Consider the following 21929-nt stretch of genomic DNA (forward strand, 5'->3'; position numbering starts at 1 on the left):
TGGCTAAAATGCTTCCAAAATATATGTTTTCTTTTACCTCTAATATAGTCCTTATAAAATTAATATTGTGATTTTCCTTGAAATAAAAAAATATAACAATTCAATAAACTTTTTGCAATCCAATGGCTACATTATGAAATGGTAATTTCTTTTGTACCATTTGTAAAGGAACTAATAAAAAATTTAAAATGTGAACAGCTGAAGTTTGAAAAATTAATGAGACCTTAACTGAATATAAAATAATGCATCATCATGAAAACACAGTTCATGGTAGGAAGAAATATGAGAATAACTTTCTTCATATGCTTTTGAAGTCATCAAGGAGTCAATATAATCTTCTACAGTATGTTTGACTTTAATTGTATTACCATGTAGTTAAACAATCAGCCTTCAATAGCTGCCTCCTTCCAAGGTAGGTAGTTCATATATATTGCTGAGGATATTGTCTTCTAAATATCATTATGTTAATCTGGTCAATACAGTGTTTTTCAAGTTTTCTATATCATTAATAAACATTTTACCTAGTTTATCAATTATTGAAAGTGACGTGTTAAAATCTCCAATTATAGTTTTATAAACTTTTAAGTTTATGTAATTTTAATTTTCCTTTAGCTCTGCCTCCTGGTGATCAGTGCACTTCATAGTGACTGGTCTACTGGTTGACTGTCTGCCTCTGATGGTCAATGCACATCATAGCAAGTGGTTGAGGTCCTTGGCATATCATTAGCATATTGCGCTTTGATTGGTTGAATGGCCAACCCATCGACCAGAAACTCAGCATATTAGGTTTTTATTATATACGATAGATGAGTTATCATCTGGTATTATTTTCCTTAAACTTGAAGAGTTTATTTTAATAGTCTCATGCTGCCATCAAACTTCTTTCTTCTTGAGACTTTGTTATCTAAAAATGCCTTGATTTTCTCCTTATTGTTGAGGAAATTTTTTTTGCTGGATATGGAATTATAGATTTAATGCTTTTTCAATAACCTAAAAATATTCTATTACCCTCTGGTTTGCATACTTTCTTATACCATCAGTTGTCATTATTCTCACTGTTCTCCTATATGCAACCTATGGTTGTTTTCTGTGTACTTTTTAAGGTAGTCTCCTAATCTTCATCTTTATGCAATTTGACAACATGACAATTTGACAATGAGCTTAAGGATAGTTTTTCCTATTTAGATTTGTTTGAAAAATATGTATGTAAGTGTATGTGTATATATATTTATATAAAATCAAATTAAAAAAGTGTTTGGCCATTGTGTCTTCAAAGATTTTTTTCTACTCCAATATCTCTTTCATCTTATTTTAGATCTTCAATTACACAAGATATTGTTCTATAAGTCATGGAGCTCTGCTTATTTTTTTCATACTTTTACTCTTTATGTTAAGTTTGGATGGTTTCTAGTGTCCTACTTCAAGTTCATTCATTTCTTCCACAGTCTCTATTTTACTGTAAGTCCTCAAGAGAAATTTACATTCTAATCAAAAGAGTTTTTAGATATAGACCTTCCATCAGTTTTTTAATAGCTTTTATTGCACTGCTGGGTTTCCACATATTACATCCATATTTTGATTTACATCCTTAAAATATTTATAACATTTTGTATAGCTGTTGTCTTTGTTTGCAAAAATTTCATTTTGACTGCTTTAGAGCTGGGCATGTGAAAATTTGTTCTAGTTTCTGGGTATGTAAAAATGAAAAGCAATCCATGTATTAAGATATCCAAGACACTACTGGTGCATCATACCAACTGGCGTTGAGATGAAAAGGCTGTCAGTCAGGGCTGTCAACCATAATTTAGGAAAGTAATTTGACTTGAGTTAAAGAGTAGACTTTGGTACAACTGGTCATAAAAATACAGACAGAATTAGCATTGGTATATTGGTATATTATTCATGATGGAATGTGTAAAATTAGAGATTCATGGAGAAAAATGAAATCAGATTATGGAATGTCTGAAAAGTTTGACATATACTTTTATGGAAAATAATGAAACCACTTCCATTTTATAAGGTATGAGAATAGCACAATAAAGAAAATCACTCTGCTGATTTTCCTTTTTTGTGATCTGTCTTGTACTCAGAAATATAGGCTAGATCATTTTCTAAATATGAAACAATAGAAGTATAAAAAAGAAAGATTCCCATTAAAAATTGAAGTATAGAGAATATTGACTTTTATGAGTTAGTAATTCAACAAAACCCTATTCTCTGGAAAATATATATAATTTTTTTAGAGAGTAATTGTATTGGAGTTAGTTGTAAAATTTGGCTACATAAAAATCCAGTTTTCCATAAAGCATAATCTACGAGAGAGATAAAATGGCAGGCCCAGCTGCACAAGCACAATATTGCTATGGGAACAATTTGATTACAGTCAGCAAAACTGAGAGTGTTTACTGGTAATGTTAATTTTTCGCTGGGCGGGAACAAGACACGAATTTAGGGCTCTACATTTGTGATACTAAAGTGTGGTTTGGCTTCTCTGAAAACTTCAGCATGGGAAAGTAAGAAATTAGAGCAAGTGTTCTGATAAATGAACTTGGTTACTCTTTCTTGATTTTAGAATATATGACTCACTTTTTATCATATGGCACCAAGTGCGTGGTTTTATTAACTTAATTTTGTTTCAAATCCAATTGTTCTCTGTGATTGAAAATTTAAATGTTTGCCTTCGAAAGACACAAGCCATATACGACAAAGCATATAAGACAAATCCCATGAACCTGGAAAATGAAACAAATAGGAGAAAGGGTCATATCTGCTGTAGTATAAAAGACTCCAAGAATGTTGAAACTGTCACAGTGCTCTCGTTATTTGCCATAAATGACAAGACACAACGTTGTCTCTGAGAGCCTAAGTTGATGCTCTTTGAAAAAAAAATGTTGAGAAACATATTAGAAGATTCCAAAACTGAGTGGTTGGCCACGCTGTGGGCAGTTGGTAAGAGTTAGGTGTGGAGGATGAAAGTTAAAAGGGAAGTACTTCTTCTTAGCATCCAGAAGGGTGAAGGCATGGGAAAGATGGAGGGAGAAGGAGGGTTCTATGAAGGTGCTGATGATGAGCCAGACCTGGAGGACAGGCAGTGCTGGCTGAGGCAGGGAGCGGCCGGGTTTGATTTTGGAGAGGAGGGATCCAGATGTGGGGAAAATTGGGCAGAACCAACCATGAGGAAAACTCAACTCTCTGAAATGTTTGGAGAGATAAATATTTAATGATTTTTGTTTTTGTTTTGTTTTCTGGTCAGATTTTTCTTCCAGGTAACTTATTTTCCATTGCATTTTGACTAAGACTCTCCCTGTGGTGAAACCAGAGGTCAGGCACCTCTTCCCTTCTGCAGCACCCCAAAGGTCCCTTAAATAGTCTGATAGTCAGTCTTCCTCTCCTCGCACCCCCCTCCCCCCTCAGGTCCCTGGGGAGCATCCTGCGCCTGCGCACATTGCAGTCCTACCCACCAGCAGGGGGCAGGCCAGGATTTTCTTTGCTCCGCGCCTGGGTTCTGCCACCCCTCTTCTCCTCGCCTCTTCTTGAGCTTTGGCCTGGACACGCTTCCTTAGCAACGGTTGCCCCTGGCAACAGGAGGACGCGGTACCCGCAGGCTTGGTTTCCCCCCTGCAGGCGGTCGGTCGGGTCGGGTCGGAGGCCCAGGCTGAACCATGTCTGAGATCCTGTGCGAGTGGCTCAACCACGAGGTGAAGACGTCCCAGACCGTGAGTGAGTGTCACCGCCCGGGGCGGGCCGGGCCCAGCGGCCACCGCGGATGCAAGGCTGCCGGCTGGCCAGAGCTGGCAGGTCCAGCCGCCCCCTCTTCTTTGGCCCCAGACCCTGGCAGGCTCCTCCCACCCCCCCGTGCCACCCCGGGGGTCCAGCCTGCAGGCTGGGGCTGCTGTGCTGGCCAGCGCATGGAGTGTGCGTGCTCCTGGCCCCTCAGCAGTAGCTGCTCTGAGGGTTCTCTCCAGAGCAAGAGAGACCCCAGGCAGCCCCTCCACACACCTGCCCTCCGGGGTGAGTGCATGCAGAGCATGTCAACATGCACACACTTGGCAGCTTCAGCCCCAAAGTCACAGACATTCGCTGACCACTGTTCACTCCGGCCCAGAGCTAACTTCATTCTCACCCGATGCCACTCCCAACCAGGCAGCTGCCACCCGGAGTCTCTAAATCTCACAGAGGCGGCCTTCCAGACTGGCATCTCCCCCTGATGGCCCAGGCATCTCCCCCAGCTCAGCCCCCTACTCCCTCTCAGCGTCCCTCTGTGGTTTCAGACACAGGAGTTTGCTTCTCAGCTGGCATTGTTTTGGCTCAAGGCAAGAGGTTCTCAGCCCAAATCGGTTCAGCCTGTTTTCCCAGAAACGCCCTTGCATAACAGCAGCTTGCTACCTCTTACTGAACACGTGGGCATGTCCATGGGACCCTGTGCCAAGCCCTTTCCGTAGGTTTTCTTATTTAATCCTAAAAACAAACAAATAAAAAAGCCCTCAGATGTGCGGGTGAGTAAAAGGGGCTGAGAGATCCGGTGATTTGTTCAGGGTCGCTCAGCTGGAATTCCAAGCCAGATCCTTGACTTGTGCTCCTGGGCACTCTCTTGTACAACTCTATCTTTAGGGGATGTATTTTAAATAACTCAGCTCCCCCAGATGTATTCATGTGAGCTGCTTTGATAGGAATCATTGTTCAATGTGAAGTCACAAGAAGTACAGTAACCCATAACCTAATTCCTCCATGGCCAGGCGCCAAAGGTGGACTTACTAGTGTTAGTTTAGCAGTGATTCCGACTCCATGTTACCTGCTGGAACAAAGAAGACAGGGTGAGAATGCCACATGAGCGCATGTGCTTCCTTGATGAGGGTGAATAATGGTTCAGTCATTTTTCAGAGGCAGCTGAAGTCCGTTGGTTTATGGATCATTCTGTAGGGCAGAAGTCAATTTGGATAAGCATGTTATTGACCTCTGTGTTGCCTGGACTATCCTGAATAGCAGCAGTAAAGAAAAAGAATTCCAATGACCCTTAACTGAGAAGTCTCCCTCCTCTTATGGAGAGAGGTTTCTGGAGTCACTAGAAACTTGATTAGCCCCAACATATGAAGACTCACGCCTATGTTACCAAGGCTAAGGACCTTCTGGGAGTCAAATGTAACCTGACCATGTCCCCTAGAAAATGATGCTTAGATGTGTATGTTAGTGAAATGTCTTAGAATACACAAAAGATGCTCAACACAAAATGACACCTGAAATCCAAGCAATTATTTTCATAATGAAAAATAAGTAATGAAATGTTACTGAAGAATTTGCTGTAAAAAAAATTTATGGACGCTCCATTGTTTTTCAAGAATACACATTGCCTCTTTTTACAAAACTTAAAAAAATATATTTTTATTGATTTTTTTACAGAGAATAAGGGAGAGAGATAGAGAGTTAGAAACATTAATGAAGGAGAAACATTGATCAGCTGCTTCCTGCACACCCCCTATTGGGGATGTGCCTACAACCAAAGTACATGCCCTTGACTGGAATCGAACCTGGGACCTTTCAGTCTGCAGGCCAACGCTCTATCCACTGAGCAAAACCTGTTTCGGCTATAAAACTCTTAGGTGGAAACTAGCATCAGAATAGTCTCCATAAAAAAAAAAAAAAAAAAAAAAGGTGAACGTTTTCAATAATTGAGTAGAAACCTTTGAATTCCATGCACTGCACCAGTCAGATCCTTTGTAAAGATGGATGTACAAGATGGCCCATGTTCTTTTGGATTCTGGGTGTGGCTCTGTTGGAAAATTTGCAGTACCCAAAATGGAAATAATAATCTCTAAGTCCCCATATTACACCTGGAAAGTAAGGATTAGAGTTGCTATATAGTTGGGAGGGTATTAAGTGAAGTTGCAAATGAAAAATGCCTGCCTCAGTTCTTAACATCTACTACATCAAAATACTGGGGAAAAAATACATTATCTCAACCATTCTTCTCTCTCACTTTAGATGAATGTCTAGTCTAGTGCCTGTCACGTAGTGGCATTCCGTAAATAATTGTTAATTAACTGAAATTCTGCGAGGGAGATAAGAGTAGAGTATGGGCTGAATCTTATGGATTTGTTCATCTTGAGAAGGTCACCCTGGGAACTTTGACCTGCAGCTTTGTGAGCTCAGAAGCTGTTTTATTATTTTAAGCAAGTTCTTAGGAATTGTTTCCTACTAACTGAAATCATATTTTCCTGATTTTATTAAAACAGGGTACCAATTTATCATGAGGAAAGGATAGCAGAACAACCAATCCTGGCAACTGAGCACAGTGCACCATCTCAATAGGCTGGTGCACTCAGGAGAAGAGCAAATTTATAGATCGGATTGCTCACCGACAATCAGAAATTAGATATTATCAAAAGAGCTCCCAAAATTAAGCTAACATTTGATTTGTTTTACTTACCTGCTCCACAGATAGTGTATATACATAGCTGTGACGGGTTGGATTAAATTAGGTTAGATTCTGTTAGAGTCAGAATCCTTCATTCCTCCTCTTCCTCCTCCTCCTTTTCCTCTTCCTCGTTTTCCCACCAGCGCAGGAATAAACTGTGCTGCTCAATGTTATTTTCCAGTGTCACTACTACTACAGAGCTTCTGAAATTACATCATTTGCCTATTCTTTCATTGTAGAAACTCTGTCCTTAATAAGGTTAATTAATATATCCAAAGATTATAGTTCGCATGATATGTCAAAAAAGTAAATAGATAACGTTATAAGAGGTAGGCTGTGCTGCGTGTTAATTTTTTTTGCATGAGTGAGTTTCCCTAGGTTTCCAATTTTGTTGTTTCATATTAAATCTTAGTAATTTTTGTTTCAGAGAGTGACATTTTTTATTATTTGCATTCTTTATTTGCGTCTCCTTGTGCATTACCTAGACTTTGATGATTAGGTCTTATGTCAAGACCTTTACAAAAGAATCAAGTTTTATTTTTTAAAAGGAGCTATTAAAATATTTTATAGACTATTTATTTATATACATTTATATACTAGATGCCTGGGCGCATGGATTCGTGCACCGGTGGGGTCCCTCAGCCAGGCCTGCTCCTTCTTGCAATCTAGGATCCCTTGAGGGTTGTCACACTGCCAGTTCTGGCCCTATCCCTGCAGGACCTGTGAGAATCAGGCCGAAACCAGCAGTCTGACATCCCTTGAAGGATGTACCAGTGTGTGAAGTGGCAGGTGGCTGAGAAGGAGTCCAAGCCTGGCCAGGTGCCTCACTGCCCTTGCTCATCCTGGCTGCTCATCCTGGCCCTACTGCACCTGCAGCCACTGCTTGCTGCTTGGTAGTGCTGCCATGGAGGCAGAGGCGGGAGAGGCTCCGGCTGCTGTAGCTGAGCTCTCACCAGCCTGAGCCCAATTTATGTCTGAGTGGAACTCCCACTGTGGGAGTGCACTGACCACCAGGGGGCAGTTCCTGCATTGAGCATCATAGCAGTCACTTAGGCTTTTACATATAGATTGCGGTGGCCTATTATTGGCCTCTGATGACCATATCAAAGAGTCAAAGAACTTGAGATCTGAAAAGGAATCTCACATATAATTTAATTCTTCTTTGGCAGATAAGGTAATTAAATAAGATAAGTTTAGAGATTTAAGGTTGTACAGCTAGGAAGTAGCATGTTAGCAGTACATTTTGAATCTGCTGACTTTTAATTCGTTCCTCTTATAATCTGGTCTCACTAACCCACACATTTTTCTCATGCTTCACCCCTCAGAGTCATTAGGAAATATGTTGCTTCTCACGTAATACTACAGATTTCGATACTTTCTGGCTAGCTCAGCAGCATTTCTCTTCATTAAAGCTTGGCTTCTTTGGAATTGAGACAGCAGATCTCGTACCAGAAGGCTGTTGTGAAAATCAATTTCAAAATCTTAAGATGTGAAGTTTCAAGAAAAGAATGTCACCCGAAATTTAAACCATTCAAGAAGGTTATAATAACATCGAGATTTTATTTTAAACAGTAAATCTTGGGAAATATGATAAAGTCTTCAAAGGAGATGACGGGTCATCCTATTCTCATACTGGAGGGAAATAAATGGCCTGTCTCCTCTGTACAGGACCGCAGCGTAAACCTTTGGTTGAACAAAGTCAGGCTTATTGTCCGATTGAAAACTGGGGCATCTCAGTAAGAGGGAGTGAGGAAGGATTTAAAGCATTTGTTCTTGTGTTAGATGTTTTTGAGGAGGTTTAAAGGAGGTGGTGCTTTGCTCTGAGTTTGATACTGTCAGAGCGTAGGCATCTCTATGGCACGGCACCTTAATAAATCTTACCCAGGAAGTGGAGAGAATAAAGTGCCACAAAGCCACGACTGGTAAAAAAGCAGCAACCAGCCTGGCCAGTGTGGCTCAGTGGTTGAGCATCAACCCATGAACCAAGAGTTCACTGTTCGATTCTGGGTCAGGGCACATGTCTGGGTTGCAGGTTTGATCCCCAGTAGGGGGGTATACAGGAGGCAGCTAATCAATGATTTTTTTCTCATCATTGATGTTTCTCTCTCCCCATCTCCCTTCTTTTCTCTGAAATTAACAAAGCCAGAGAGCCTAGGGACACCAAGACCTGATGGGGCCAGGCCGGTTCCCTGCCTTCAGCAGCTACTCTTCTTTCTCTCAAATAAAAGTAAATTTGCTGGACTTTTTTAACGTGGTTGATGATGCAGGCTAGAACGTTGCTCATCTATTACAGGAAGAGTGAAAGCCATTGAGCATAGAATAGATAGGTCTACAGACTCATACACAATGCCAATACGCAAATGTCTCTACTCATTTGGTGGCAAACCGTGGCCGGAAATGCTGTGACACTATGTGTAGTCGTTATTTCTCTCTCTCAAATGTTTTGCTGTGGAAATCAACTGTGTTTTGATTGCGTGTGTTTCTGGTTGGAGTGTTAGAGCTTATCTGGCCTTAAGTGTCGGCCTGTATCTGAGTTTAAAAGACAATGTCCACTATCTGCTCTCTGAGTACTGAATTACCTTTTAAGCAAGAATGTACTGTAGTCCTTGAGGATCTAGTATCGAGCTCCTAAATTAGGAGGCAGTAAGAAGAATTGTCACTGAGCTGTCACTCTGTGCTGGCAACAGCACTAAGCACTTTGCATGCAATGTCTCATTTAATTCTCAGACCAACTCCCACGAGGTAGAGAGGCCCAAAGGCCGGTCAGTGGCTTCTCAGTGAGCAAGGAGTCAGAGCCAGAGAATCTGTCTCCGGAGCCTGCGCTCCCCTCGCGGCCACTGTGGAGAGCAGAAGGCTTGTCTCCTTCCGTGCTTTCTCCGGGCGGCTCGGGGCCCTTTCGGTGGAGAAGCACAGGGACGGCCTCCCCCTCGGTCCTGGCCTCTCAGACCTTCCATGAAGGCCCACATCAGAGCTCTCAGCAAAGTACACTTTAGGAGGGGGATGAGTTATGTGGCGTGGAAGATTGCTGCCGACCAGGCTTATCCCGGATGTAACGCATGTCAGAGCTCAGCACGCAGCCCCTTCCTGGGCTCCCATGGGTTAGCTATTCTCAGTTCTTCTCTGCTCCTTGTCCTAGAATCAACCCGCCTCTTCTTTCCCACAGGAAATGCCCATTGTTAGTGCACATGAACTTATAGAGGGGGCTGTCAAGGAATTAGTCGTGATATTCAGGAACACATACTAGGAAGAAAAATATGATAAACCAAAGGCGGGGGATGAACTTTTCTTTGCTTTTGCTTTCCCCCTACTGTTTCTCTCCTCCCACCCTCTCCCTGGCTTCTTATCTGTCTCCTCATACTTTTTAATCTATATTAAAAAATATATTCCTAGTATATATATTTAATAATTTTCTTGCTAATTCCTTGCAAGGTATTCTTTTTTCTTTACTTTTTTTCTACATGTCTTCCATTGTTGCTTTTATTGGTTGCTATAGCTTTTCACCCTTCATTCTCTTTTCAGTCTGGGTGGCAGGCAGTAAAATCTGCAGTGTCCTATGCAGGCAAAACTGCAGATTGATGTTTTTTGTACTTGGTTATTTGTAGTGAACTCCTTGACAATGAAATAATAAGTGTTGATTGTTCTCCTTTGACCTTTATGCCCATACATGCCTCTATTTTACCCATATCAGAATTGCATTATTAATACGACATGCCAACCCAAAGGAAGTGGGTTATGGTTTTATCTCCCTAGTGACCTTTTCGTAGGAGTTTGCTGCAGACTGTTTGCCCGCCACATTGAGAGCGATGGAATCAGACACAGTTACCCCCAGTTATTCCTGAGCTAGACTTCAGTATTCAGTCAGCATGAACAACAGGCCCAGTGCAAAGCCAGAGGGAGAGAGAGGACTGAGAACCTCCTAATGCAACATAGCTCCTGAGTGCAAAGCTGTGGTCTTTAGACTATCGCTAGACACCCATAGTCTGCCATGGCTCTTTGTCCAGTGGCTCTTCAGAAAACCAAGAGAAGAATGGGGATGGGTAGGGAAGAGAGAAGGGAAAAAAGCAGAGAAAAGGAAGCAACAGACAGAAGGGGGCAAGGCACATCCAGAGTGGCCCAGATGGCACAGTGAGGACAGTGGTGTAGCCGAGACCAGGGCACAGCAGTGGTGGCCGGCAATGGGGGTTTTCGAGGAAAGGAGAAAGCAGCCGTGACTCGGGAGGAGCAGGTGGTGGCACACCTCTGCCCTTTGGAGGTGGACACAGCCATTTGGATGTTAGTTGCTTCAAACAACTACTACTGTATGATGCCAGAGACATGGCCAATAGATGCTAATGCTAGACAGTTCCAGAGCTCATCCTGAGTAAATGGAATCAATGGGAATCATTGACATCATTGTTTAATTACTTATTATATTATTCAACCTAAGTATTGGAGTATTATTAAGAGTATAAAATATGCAAAAATTGGTAAAACTTTGGGCAAAATTGTGGACAAGAACATTATTCCTGTGATAACACGCAGTGTTCTGAGTGAGACCTTCATGGAACAACTGGCTTCGCCCACGGTAGCCTCAAACCAAGCATCAGATTGACAAATCCAACATTTCTTCGTATTCAATTAGCCACCCGATTATCGGTCAAATAGATAAAAGAGGACAACCTGGCACAAATGAGTTTGTGATACTGCCACGACATAGAGTGTTTTGACTGCTGTTGCTTAAAAGACCCTTAAAGAAACATATTGAAGATGTCTGCAGGATCTTGAAATCATTTGAGAGATGATGGCAGTGTCCTATGATAATATAATTTATGTATCAATGTTATACATCATCCTTTACCCTATATCCTTTACTTCATAAAGAAAAATACAAGTGACCCCAAACTAAGGACATTTTTAAAGAAAGCACATTCTGTTTAACACTTTAATTTTCTTTTTCCTGCACTTATCATTAGATGCATCCTAGCAGGCATTGTACTAAGCAGGCGTTGTGCTAAGCTATTCTCATCCATTATCTCTAATCTTTAAAATAGGTCTCCAAGATAGGTGTAGATATGTCTGTACGTTCTAGAAACGAGAAACCCAGAAAGTGCACTGCTACTAAGGGGCAGAGCCCAGATGTCCACATCCATGTCTCTGGCTCCAAAGCCTGTTTTCCTCTGGTCCATCTGCATCGTTCCACAGGACACCTGGATGAGGGTAACCTTCGGTAGCACCAAGGAAAAGCTTGACTGTGTCCAGTTGGCTCTATTTAAGGAGGTGCAGACAATTCTGTAAAGCTTCCATTGTCAAAAGGTTAAAGTTGAGTCCTCATTATTGTTTTAGAAAGTTATACTGCACCTCACTTGGCCAGAATATTATGCTATCACCATCCACAGGTTGTACTAATTCTAAGGAATTGCAGCGTGATTTCATAAAATACATGGAAGGTTTGTTTTTAAATATAAGGTGATGGATTTGACTGGTTGTGTTTTAATTTGATCAGAAGTTGTCTTTCCTTTCAAAATTTCATACGTCACCAAGTATTTATATATGTTTATGGAAAAAATTTTAAAAGACATCTACCATTAAACTTCCATCTTTTTATTTGCTTATTCAAACGATATTTCTAGAATTAATTTTATGGAATTTGGGGTTCAAGTTAAATGATAGAGTTTCTCTTTGTAAGTACATAATTAAAGCATATAGATTCTACATGCAACATGTTGACCTTTTACTCTCTATGCTTACACTCAGCCCCCAAGTCCTTTGCCAAGGCATTTTCCAGTGGCTATCTGATTGGAGAAGTTCTTCACAAATTTGAACTCCAGGATGACTTTTCAAAATTTTCACAAAGCAGGTTAGTCAGAATCTTTCTTACTTCAAAAAGGGGTCCGTTTCTTTGGCATCTGGTTGGGTTAGCCTCCAACAGTCACTTTCAGGAGCCATCAGTCTCAGGATCCCCTTGAAAGCCTCAACCGGGCAAGAGCGCCTTCGTGTGGGACTTGTCTCTTCCCCGTGCATCTGTAACGCGTGACGTTGCGATTTCTCCACATCCTCATTGCTTGTTTATTGTCTGTCTTATCGTAGCCACCCGAGTGGCTTTGGGAAAACGTGTAACGGCTTGAATCCACCATTACAGGGTCACACAGAGTCCTGTCACTGCCCCCAGACCCTCCGTGCTGGCTGCGCATCTGGCCCACCTCAACCCTGGGCAGCCACTGATCTCGTTACTGTCTCCATATTTTTGCCCTTTCTACAGTAGAATGTCCTCCACCTGGAATCACATAGTATGTGGCCTTTTGAGCTTGGCTCCTTTCACTTGGTAATGTGTACTCACGGTCCACGGACAGCTTTTCATGGCTTGAAAGCCTGTTTCTTCTCAGTGATGGATAACAGTTCACTGTCTTCTGTCACACAGTTTACGTATCCATTCACCTGCAGAGGGGCATCAGGTTGCCTCCAGGTGTTGGCCGTTACTTGCCTTGGAAATTACTAAATCTGAAAAGAATTCTCAGTTTTAGGATATTTTCAGTCCATCTCAAGAGATGGAAATGAACAGATTACTTAAAAGAGTGAAAAATAAAGAGGCACAGATACCCCTGAGGGGGCAGCTTCTACTTGCTCTGAAACGTGTGTTCCCTCACCGAGGGACCAGGAGAGAAGGAGACAGGCAATCCCTTGGCAAATTAGAACTGCAAATAGGGAGGGAGAAGACTTTTCCCAGAATGCATTTCTTTTCCTTAGAGTTGAGACTTTCATCACATACTCTGTCTCCAGAGCAAAGATGCCCCCAGTGGTTTCTCTGTGTTCAAAAACATCTGAATTGACAGTGCGGTGTTCAGGGCTATTTTCAGACTCTAGTAATAACAGCATTTGAAGAAATGGACGTTTAATCTGTCATTTTGACTTCTGAGTAGGGGTATTTTTTAAAACCGTAGTTTTGTTTTTCCCTTAGAAGAAGGAATCTAGTCATCTGATTTTGTATTGACTTCTTGTGACAATTCCAGCATTTGTTTTAGCAGGAAAGTGTATAAACTGAGTGAGTTTTAATTTAGCCACTGAAGAGAAATACTAATAAATGCATACATTTCAGCACAATGAGAGAGCTCAATGTGTTTGCATGATTGAGTGGTTTTAGAGAGGAATGATATATTTAAAAGGACACGGCATAATTCAGACTATGGGACCATGAGAGTATCTCTGAGATTTATTTGTAATCCAATGCCAGTGTCTAAATATGTAAAATATTTTAATGCCTAGTGTCTCGAGTGCCAAACTGAATAATTTTTCTCGCTTGGAGCCAACGCTTCACCTGCTGGGTGTGCAGTTTGATCAGAAGGTGGCTAGCAACATCATCACGGAAAAGCCTGGGGCGGCCACGAAGCTCTTGTACCAGCTGTACACGGCTCTCCAGAAGAAGAAGAAGAGTGGGCTGACAGGAGCGGAGATGCAGACCATGCAGCCCCTGAACACCATGTGGCTCCAGAACATGAAGAGCGAGGCTTTCCGCGATGTAAGTGCACAGGGAAATGGGAGCTGGCGGCCACTTGGGGCTGCCAGAGGGACTGGCAGTGCTGCTGCGTTCTCAGAGAAGCCCCAGCGGGAGCACTCGGCCCTTCAGCGGCCCTTATGTGATGGGCTATCGTGGGGTTTAACTTTATATTAATAGTTTCAATGCATTTATCCATGTTTAACATCTTCCTCATGCTACCCACATGTCCAGTAACTTACCACATTCTGTGGAAGGAGAGCCTCTGGGAGGAAAGAGGAGGAATGAGGCAGTGGTCCCGTTAAAGGAGTAGAGATGGCACTCTACAGTACCAGATGGAGGAAGACACGGTGTTTATTATGTAGTAATAGTAAAATTCACTGAATTTTAATGAGGTGCCAAGCCCTGTTCCAGGTGCAGTCTATATATTATCTTGCTTAATATTATTTTGCTTCAGTCCTACGAGATAGGTATTTTTTCTCTTCCCACTTTGCAGATGGTGAAACTGAGATACGGAGGTTAGAAAAATTGCCCAGCTTTACAGAGCAAGTAGCTAAAACTCAAACCTGAACAGTCTGACCCTAGGAGCCACACACTTAACAGCATCTCCATGGGTACTTCCTGGGTGGGGGGAAAGTAAGAGAGAAGTGGAAGACCTAGATAGGTGTTGGAGTGGAGAGGTAGGATGATCCAGGACCTTACACTGCTGTGGTCCCTATGGAGATGGAGGCCAGGCCATTTTTCATTGAGAAAAGGGCCGAAGGTGTGGAGGAGCTTAGAGTCAGCTCAAAGGTCCTCAGACATTCTTCTGAGTAAGTGGCAGGATCCGCTGAGGCCATATTAGGAGGACCAATGTCATATATTTTTTTCTTTTTCAGTAAGTCTTCAGCTTCAAAGGAGATTACACCTAAATAGAAAATTTTCAGTTAAATACATGGTCCATGTTTCTGTGACCCACTTTACAATCGTCTTTAAAAGTTTATTTTCTTATAATATTGCATTCTCCAGTGGGCTGGACGTTTTAATGTTCCCTCACTTGTTACTAGGAAGAGAGAGGCTCAAGTAATAGAAAGAATCTGACTTACATTATTTCTTACTTAGGTTGAAATTGGTTTCATAAAATTACTTTTATAAAAATATATTTCCAGTAATTTAAATACCATTTATCAAAAAATTAACTTAGGACAAAAATTTACTATGCAACTATATATCAGATTATTTTGTAAGAAAGAATTCGAGTCATATTTTTGTATTCTCTCCTTACATCAGTTAAGGATGTGAGTAATTAGAATGGGGCTTATAATTACTTTGACAATCAACAATAGTATCTTATAGAAATTTTATTTCAAAGACAAATATTAGGTGTGCTTATAACGGCGATGTATTCTTTCTTTTCTAATAATGGCATCTTTTGAAATGCTTTCTTCATTTAGAGACTTAGAAACCTGATACCACGTCAAACTGATTTCAATCTGATGCGGGTCACTCACAAGTTTCAAGAAAAATACGTACATATGAAAGAAGATGTTGTCCGCATGCAATCTGAAAAACTTCAAAAATTCCAAAAACTCAAGGAACAACAAAGATGTTTCAGTATCGAAAAGGTTCTATGGCACAATTTTTAACAAAAATTCTTGAGTGCATACTATTCTGTGAGACTGATGCCTGGAGTACACATTGCATAAGCTTTAACATAGCACACAATTTCATGCTGACGAGTCGACTCCTGCTCTGCCTGTTCTCACCTCTCTGTCCTTCACTTTCCCCTTCTCTCCATCCCCACTCTGCTCACTGTCTCCTCCACTCATGGCTAAGAAGCAAGAGCTGCCATTCTCTGGAATGGCAGGACAACTTGATCTCTTTATAAGATGCCTGGTAGAAATCAAAGAATCAGATTCAATAGTGATGGGGTGCATTGGGGGGGGCGGTCCTTCTAGCTCCTCAGCGAAGGCTGTGGCCATCGTCACAGCTGAGGGAGACGGAGTGGACATTTCTCTCTCCTCTCCCTTCTTTGCAACCCCTTGGTCTTCCTATCCTCCCCATTTCTCTCTTTCTGGCAATGTGGCTTGCTTCCCCGTCCAGACCCTTAAGCCTCTCGCATCTTCCTGGCCCTTCAGGCTTTGACTGACTTCCAGCTGCTTCTCCTGTTTCTCTCAAAGTCTTTTGTGATCTCCTCTGACATGATGGACCTCAGGGGACATGAGTGTGTGGAGTATTCACAGACTTTGCAGAGAATTGCAGGTGGCTGTGTGTATGGAATGTGTCTATCGCAGGCAAAAAAATTACAGTTCTCATTGCACTAAATATATGAATTCATATGTTTAGAATGATAAGAAGTTAACATATCCCGAATGTAGCCAGCTCCTCATGAGGAGGGAGGGAAAGAGGAGAGATGAACTCTGGAAGAAGGGGTGGGCTTCCCAGGGCATTTCGAGGTGAGGAGACAGGCACTTGGAGTGTTTAGGCTGGGACAGGTGCTGGGACTCCAGTGGAACCAGCCTGCCCGGCCTTCATATGCATGGCTCCTGCAGAAAGTCTCTGCAGAGAGTTGGGAAAAGCAATGTGTGATGCCGTTAAATATCCTGAAATAAATTGTTAAAAATGATAAGAAGCAAATAGGACAAAACAGAGAGCCTATCTCTTCCTGGTTTTCTTAAGGACAAGGGTAAACATATTGCAGTTTAGTAACAATTAGCATTTTAGAAAAGGAACTGAGGAAAATTTTAGAATTATTTTTATTTCTGACTTGTTTCTTATTGACGTATCTTTAGATGTAGGTACCAATGATCTTATTCGTTTTAACATATTGCTTTAGTAGTAAAGTCATTAGTTTCACATTACCCCCTAAATCATTTATTTGTAAAATATTTTACCTAATTTTTTAAAATTATGCCCTTCTGCTTATGTCTTCTTAAAATAGTTATTGCCTACATGGAGAAGAGATGATTTCATAAACATCTTACATGACTGAGTGACATGACATGAATTCAGTATTTTATGAATTCCATGTTTAAGTGTGACCGAGTTTGGGGGAAATTTGTGTTGAGTGCCCAGGAGTCCTCCTGGAGACCTTCTCCTAGACCAGTGGTCAGCAAACCGCGGCTCGAGAGCCACATACAGCTCTTTGGCCCCTTGAGTGTGGCTCTTGCACAAAATACCACTGTCTGGGCGAGTCTATTTTGAAGAAGTTTAAGTTTTAAAATGTGGCTCTCAAAAGGAATTTCAATCGTTGTGCTGTTGATATTTGGCTGTGTTGACTCATGAGTTTGCCGACCACTGGCCTAGATGGAGCTTCCTCTTCAGACAGAGCTTTCTCGTCCCACTACCGAGCAGATCTCGAAGGTGGACCTGGAGAAGGAGCGTACTCTTCTTTGTGTTTGGGACACTTTACATTCCTTTTCGTAACGACACCCAGAATAAAAATACACAATTTTGATTGGTATACCGTGGAGACTCCAAAACTTTGTTTTAATATCGTACTTTCCAAACCAAGTCATGTTGACGCCTGCTTTGTGACATCATACAGTTGTGACTCCCAGTACATTGGTTAATTGATGAGTTAATTGAAACCTTCATTGGAGAAATGGTGTGTATGTGTTCCTGTGAGTGTGTGACATTGCCTACTAGCGTGTAACTGAATGACTAAACTAATGTCTCTGGGGTATTCAGCAACGCTTGAGCAGAAGACGACAAAATGAAATAATGGCCAAAATCCAAGCGGCCATCATACAGATTCCAAAGCCGACATCCAATCGCACTCTGAAAGCAATTGAGGCCCAAAAGATGATGAAAAAGAAAAGAGAGGCAGAGGTGAGTGATAGTCCTTTAGTTCTGGGTTGTGTTTGTCTTAACAAAGGAATGATCGTTGCCTAAAACACACAGAGAGATTTCCCAAAACTGCTTACCCTCTTTACAAATTATCTCTGGCACTGTCCCTTCTCTTGAAAACGCTCCCATCGTGTGCACGTTCAGTCCATTTTATACTGTTATTTGTTCAGAAGCAGAAAATGCAGCTCTGGGCCAGAGACGACAACCTCTGGTTAAGTGATGGGACCTGAGTGAGTGCCTGTGCTGAGGGCTCTCTGATGGCTAACGAGCTAGGCCAGATCGGGTGCTGTCAGAACGACTCCCGGGGGTGCCACAGGGCCAGCTGGGGGGCACATCCCCTGCATGTGCTTCTCCTACCTACTGTGTGCACTCATTGGCTCCTTGCCATGCTGCACTATTTTCCCATGAACCCTAGACATGTTGTGTGACTTGCTTGTTTTCAGTATATGTATTTAAGTTTAAGTTACCTACACTAGTGAGTTTTGGCTAGTGATCCATGCCAAAGGATGCCATCTGATTCTGTTCCATGGGGGAATGATAGTAGATTGTGGTAGAACTTTCTGTAGTCTGCATACCACTACACTAAAAACCGCCCCCAAAAAAGATGAATAGCTGTCATTTATTGAGCATCTGCTATCTGTCAAGCTATGGAAGTTATGGATTGGACACTTGGCACAATCTTTCATTAGTTTATTTATTTATTTTTATTTTTTAAAGAGAAGGAGCTGCCTCCTATACTGGAGATGTGCCCCCAACCAAGGTACATGCCCTTGACTGGAATCAAACCCGGGACCTTTCAGTCTGTAGGCCGACGCTCTGTCCACTGAGCCAAACCAGTTAGGGCTGATCTTTAATTTATACATAACTCTCTAGGTAGGCTCTTCTTCTGCCCATTTTGTAGATAAGGAAACTAAAACTCACAAAGCTGACATGTTTTACTCAAGCTCACAATGCTGGCAAAGCAGAGTTGACAGGTCTCTCTGGTTGTATTTATTTTAGTCTACATTTATTTTTTTAATTAAAAAATCCTGTGTGTGGATTCTAAGAAATGTTCCCCACAGACATTTTCTTCTGACCCCATTTTAGTAAAATACATAATTCTTATATTCCCTAGAGTTGATTAAATTTTATTAAGAAGTGCAGTCGACAGAGGATGAACTAATAGAGAGCAAATTAATCGTGTAAATAAGATTGCATGAGACAGTGATTTTTAAATAAATATTTATACCCCAAAATGAGTATTCTCATTTATAATAATTGCAATTAAAAATCTCAACTATAATTTGATAAATATTTTTAAACTTAAAAATAATTGTGTCCCAACTCTGATTAAATTTAGAGCTGAAATTGTGAACTAAATGATTCGGGTTAAGCAATTTTTATATTTTTTAAGTATATTTAGTCCAGAGTAGAAGTAACGGATCAGAATTTTAAAAATTTGCTGGAGTGTGGCTCTTTCTATCTCACTTCCTAATTAGCTTGAGTTTGTGGTGCATGTTACCTTGTAAATTTGAATAAATAGGGTATGTGGTAATTTTCAATGATTTTTAGAGGCAGAAAACTGATAATGAAATTTTTTTTAAAGGATGTGGCCAATGAGATTATGGAGTTTGAAGCATTACTAAGAAAGGATCTCCAAGCAAAGGAAAGGTGGGATGTGAACTGTTTTAATAATCACAAAGCTACGTTCTCTTTAATCTGTGGGTTTTGAATATTTTGGAAAAGTGTACCTGGAATAGCTGTTTCAAGACCTTTTCACTCTGCAGAAGCTTCAATATAATAGTACATGAAAGAATATAAATGACTTAAAGTTCAGATTAATGGTTCAATAACAACTTTTGTAAAGTTCAAGAGGGAAAATTGCTATTATAATGCGAAGTCCAATTATTTTTCTATTCTCTGCTTAACATTTCTTAAACTCAAATTGTTTCAAGTTTAAATTTGTCACAGTAAAACCTTTATTGGACGCTAGTTGGTTTCTTATGTGGCCTCCTCAGCATTTAACACAGGGATTCAATAAAGAGTTGTTGAGTCAGTTTGTTGACCAGATGTTCACTAAGTCAGTTTGGTGAATTTATTGAAAAAGTGCCTGGCTAATGGGCTTCATTTGCCCAAAGATAAAGATCTTCAGTTAAGAGTGGGAGTCATTGACTCACAGGAAAGAATCTACTAGGGACTACATATATAGGAGCAATGTGAGGTGTTTTTCTTTCTTTTTTTTTTTAATGTATGTAAACTATCAAACTCTACTCAATTTATAGAATTTAAATTTATAGACTGAAATAGATCTTTGTCAAAGAAGAAAGATACAAATTATATATTTCAGTTCCATATTAATATTTCTGAGGGAAAGAAACAGTTAAATAAGGATGAATAAGAAAAAGCTAGTAAACAGTGGTGCAGAAGTCATTGTGGCAGGACAGTAAAGCCGGATGAAGAATGCATGTAGTACTTTCCCTCCCCCACCCCTTATAGAACCTCACAATGCCCGGCTGTGGCTCCACTCCCATGTACCAGTGCTGCCCCGACTCCTTGAGAAAACACAATCCATGCCCACACACCCAGGTGGCCGCCGCCTGAACCCACCACATCCACCTGCCTGGCTCACGAAACCACTGGACTTCTACCAACTCCTCCACTCAACACAGCAGCCACACACTCTGGAGTGGTAAACACATGGCATCCACCAGCATGACCATCTTGGAATATCTTGTTGCCTTTTGGTGGGTGGCGTTCTCCGTGTCTCCAGGGCCAGCTCCTTTCCTAGAACACCACACACTTCAGCCACCAGAGGGGACACCAAGCCCAGCAGCATCTTCCATCCCCTGCTCCAGCTCCATTACAATTGATTCGTGGCCTTGCCATGTCCTTTAGATGATTCAATGGTCATGCCTGTACAGTATGGCTGCAGACACACACCCTGCTTTTACTGGCCTCTGCTAGCTGGACCTGAGCCTCGGCCTCTCTACCAGTTAACTTTAGAAACCAAAGACAAGAGTGGGTTGAAGTGGACGGATGTTTACTTTGTTCTTGTGTCTCAGAAATCAGAATGGAAGCATCCAAGGTGTGTATTGCAGATCCAAGGCCCTCAAGGACTGGGCGCCTCTTTTCCTTTAGCTCCGCTGTCCCCTGGTGGGGTTTGCATCCTCACGTCACTTTCACAGATGGTGCTGGAGCTCTGGCCACTTAGCCCATGTCCCAGTATCAGGAAGGAAGACAGGCAAAAGTAGCCATCTCCCGTATTAAATAGCTCCTTGTATGAGCCTTCCCCAAAGGCCCAAATAACATTTCTTTTCTTTTTTTATTTTTATTTATTTATTTTTTTTTCTTTTCTTTTATTTATTTATTTTTTTTTACATATTTTAATGATTTTTTTTTGCCCCCCTCCCTCCCTCCCCCATATCCCCTCCCTCCCCATAGTTTTATGTCCATTGGTTGTACTTATATGCATGTATACAAGTCCTTTGGTTGATCTGTTATCTTCCCCAGATCCTCCTCCCCTCCCCGCTGTAATTTGACAATCTGCTTGTTGCTTTACTGTCTCTATATCTATCTTTTGGTTCATCAGTTTATAATGCTCTTTATTATCCACAAATGAGTGAGGTCATGTGGTGTTTCTCTTTCATTGATTGGCTTATTTCACTCAGCATGATGTTCTCCAATTCCATCCAGGTTGCTGCAAATGATGAGAATTCCTTCTTCTTTATGGCAGCATAGTATTCCATTGTGTAGATGTACCATAGTTTTTGGATCCAATCATCTGCTGATGGGCACCTAGGCTGTTTCCAAATTCTGGCTATTGTAGATTGTGCTGCTATGAACATAGGGGTGCATATATCCTTTCTGATTGGTGTTTCTAGTTTCTTGGGATATATTCCTAGGAGTGGGATTACTGGGTCAAATGGGAGTTCCATTTTCAGTTTTTTGAGGAAACTCCACACTGTTCTCCACAGTGGTTGCACCAGTCTGCATTCCCACCAGCAGTGCACGAGTGTTCCTTTTTCTCCGCAACCTCGCCAACACTTGTCGTTTGTTGATTTGTTGATGTTGGCCATTCTGCCAGGTGTGAGATGGTACCGCATTGTTGTTTTGATTTGCATCTCTCGTATAATTAGTGACTTTGAGCATGTTTTCATGTGCCTTTTGGCCTTCCTTCTGTCTTTTTTTGAAAATATTCTATTTAGGTCCCTTGCCCATTTCTTAATTGGATCATTCATCTTC

At 41.4% G+C, this 21929-nt stretch overlaps 1 protein-coding gene across 1 annotated transcript in view; it reads left to right on the top strand.

The window, feature by feature from the left end:
* Window positions 1-3521: 3521 nt before the first annotated feature.
* The window catches only part of SPEF2 (sperm flagellar 2), a 122672-nt gene continuing 104264 nt past the window's right edge, over window positions 3522-21929 (top strand). The window contains exons 1-6 of the mRNA XM_045571538.1: window positions 3522-3720; window positions 12146-12248; window positions 13652-13904; window positions 15314-15484; window positions 17550-17690; window positions 19294-19358. Of these exons, the coding sequence (XP_045427494.1) occupies window positions 3663-3720; window positions 12146-12248; window positions 13652-13904; window positions 15314-15484; window positions 17550-17690; window positions 19294-19358 (791 nt within the window). The 5' untranslated portion in view covers window positions 3522-3662. The remainder of the gene's footprint in view (window positions 3721-12145; window positions 12249-13651; window positions 13905-15313; window positions 15485-17549; window positions 17691-19293; window positions 19359-21929) is intronic.

Source organism: Pipistrellus kuhlii, unplaced genomic scaffold (assembly GCF_014108245.1).
Source record: "Pipistrellus kuhlii isolate mPipKuh1 unplaced genomic scaffold, mPipKuh1.p scaffold_m20_p_4, whole genome shotgun sequence".
Classification (NCBI taxonomy): Eukaryota; Metazoa; Chordata; class Mammalia; order Chiroptera; family Vespertilionidae; genus Pipistrellus; species Pipistrellus kuhlii.